The following is a 1666-nucleotide window of genomic DNA, read 5'->3' on the forward strand; positions in this document are numbered from 1 at the left end:
ATGGGGGGGCGGGGGGGTCACTGTATATTCAAACATACAGCATATGTGTAATGCAATGGAAAAAAAACTGACAAAATCTATCTGCATAAGCAGTAACAAAAAGTGTTAAATTCTTGTACAGGCTGTAAATTCAATTATCATTTTAATTTATAATCTCTTGATATGTATCAGCGACACATCAGTTCTGACCTAAAGCATGATTAGAACGCTTAAGCGCATGAACCTCTGTGATACCGGCTCACGAAGCATCAGGATCAGCCTAAGAAATCTATTTATGTTGCTTGAGTCCTAATCTAACCGACGTCACACAAAGTTCTTTAACTCATATGACTTTGCTTTTTTTTCGGTTTCTGGGCGGATTTAAAGGGGTCATATGATGCGATTTCAATTTTTCCTTTCTCCACTAACCTATTTCCCATGTGGATCATTTGTTAAGATTTCAAAGGCCTTTCTGGTTTTGTTTTTTAAACCTTTTGATAGGATTTTAGGTATACGATCTAAAAAGGAAGGCCCCAGTAGCAGTACATGAAGTGCCAAATATCAGTGCATAAAGTACTTATAATTATGACAACATATTGCTAAAAAGGAATGTTTTTAAGAGGAGTCGAGTAAATCTCTGCACTGCTGTTGACATCAGAGCATATCAGCTTCGTCTCAAGCTATTTTACTGTTGTAAAGAATTATGTAATGGCTTTCTGAATGTCTGTCATTATAACATCATAATAATTGACAACATGAACACACCCATTGGTACTTATTCTATTCTATTCTATTCTATTCTGTTATTTATTTGAATATGATATTTCTCATTTTCTTTTATTTCAATATTCTATTTTTTTTGTATAATATTATGTAAAAACATAACGTTCCTGATAAACATCCACATCTATACGGGTAAATGACGTTCATTTTATATCCTTTACTAGTGTAATTAGCCTACTATGCATTTGCATAATTTGAAACATAATGCATTATTCTGATCATGGAAGCTCCTCATCGATTGTGTTTTTTCATGCAATATTTACAAAACAGAGGACTATTGTAACAACCAAATGTCACAGTGCAGTAAACTCTAAAATATGCAATATTTACAAAAATATATGTCTGTTATGGTATCAAAAAAGAAACACTTTCCATATGCACCAAACAGTCACTTCCTCCCAGAATATTCACATCCATCATCTTATAACAGTCCTGGTTTACATGAATCTGATATGTACCTCCTTATTAAAGGTCTGTAGAGCTGTCAGTGCGGCGTCCTGATCGCCTGTTTCCATCTTCTCTATGATGGCATTTAAGTCCATTTTCATCGCTGTTCCACCCTTCTGCTTTCAGGAAGAGCCAAAAATCATGTAAACACAATCAGCTTCAATCCTCCAGTTTTACCCGAGCGATCCAGTAGCTCCTGGATGATGCTATTAAAGAAGCATTGGAATCATGGGATTTGTAGTGAAGACCATATAGTGAAGACTACCATAAAGTCCCATCTCAGGCCTGCGCATTGTTTGTTGTGATTGGCGCGGCTGTGCGAACGACGTCTTAACGATCCAATCATAGACTGCGAGAAGGAGTGACACTAGCCAAGCATGTTGTAGGAGGCGGGACATGTCGGTATTAATGAACTGTATGATAGAATGTGTATTTGATTCACTTTTTCATAATGGCA

General features: G+C 36.3%; 1 protein-coding gene across 1 annotated transcript in view; it reads right to left on the reverse strand.

Moving 5' to 3' along the window:
• LOC107701783 (synembryn-A) overlaps positions 1 to 1448 on the reverse strand; it is a 10284-nt gene extending 8836 nt beyond the window's left edge. The window contains exon 1 of the mRNA XM_016503894.1: positions 1221 to 1448. Coding sequence (XP_016359380.1) covers positions 1221 to 1310 — 90 coding nt within the window. The 5' untranslated portion in view covers positions 1311 to 1448. The remainder of the gene's footprint in view (positions 1 to 1220) is intronic.
• Positions 1449 to 1666: the final 218 nt, after the last annotated feature.

This window comes from Sinocyclocheilus anshuiensis, unplaced genomic scaffold (assembly GCF_001515605.1).
Source record: "Sinocyclocheilus anshuiensis isolate Anshui unplaced genomic scaffold, SAMN03320099.WGS_v1.1 scaffold729, whole genome shotgun sequence".
Classification (NCBI taxonomy): domain Eukaryota; kingdom Metazoa; phylum Chordata; class Actinopteri; order Cypriniformes; family Cyprinidae; genus Sinocyclocheilus; species Sinocyclocheilus anshuiensis.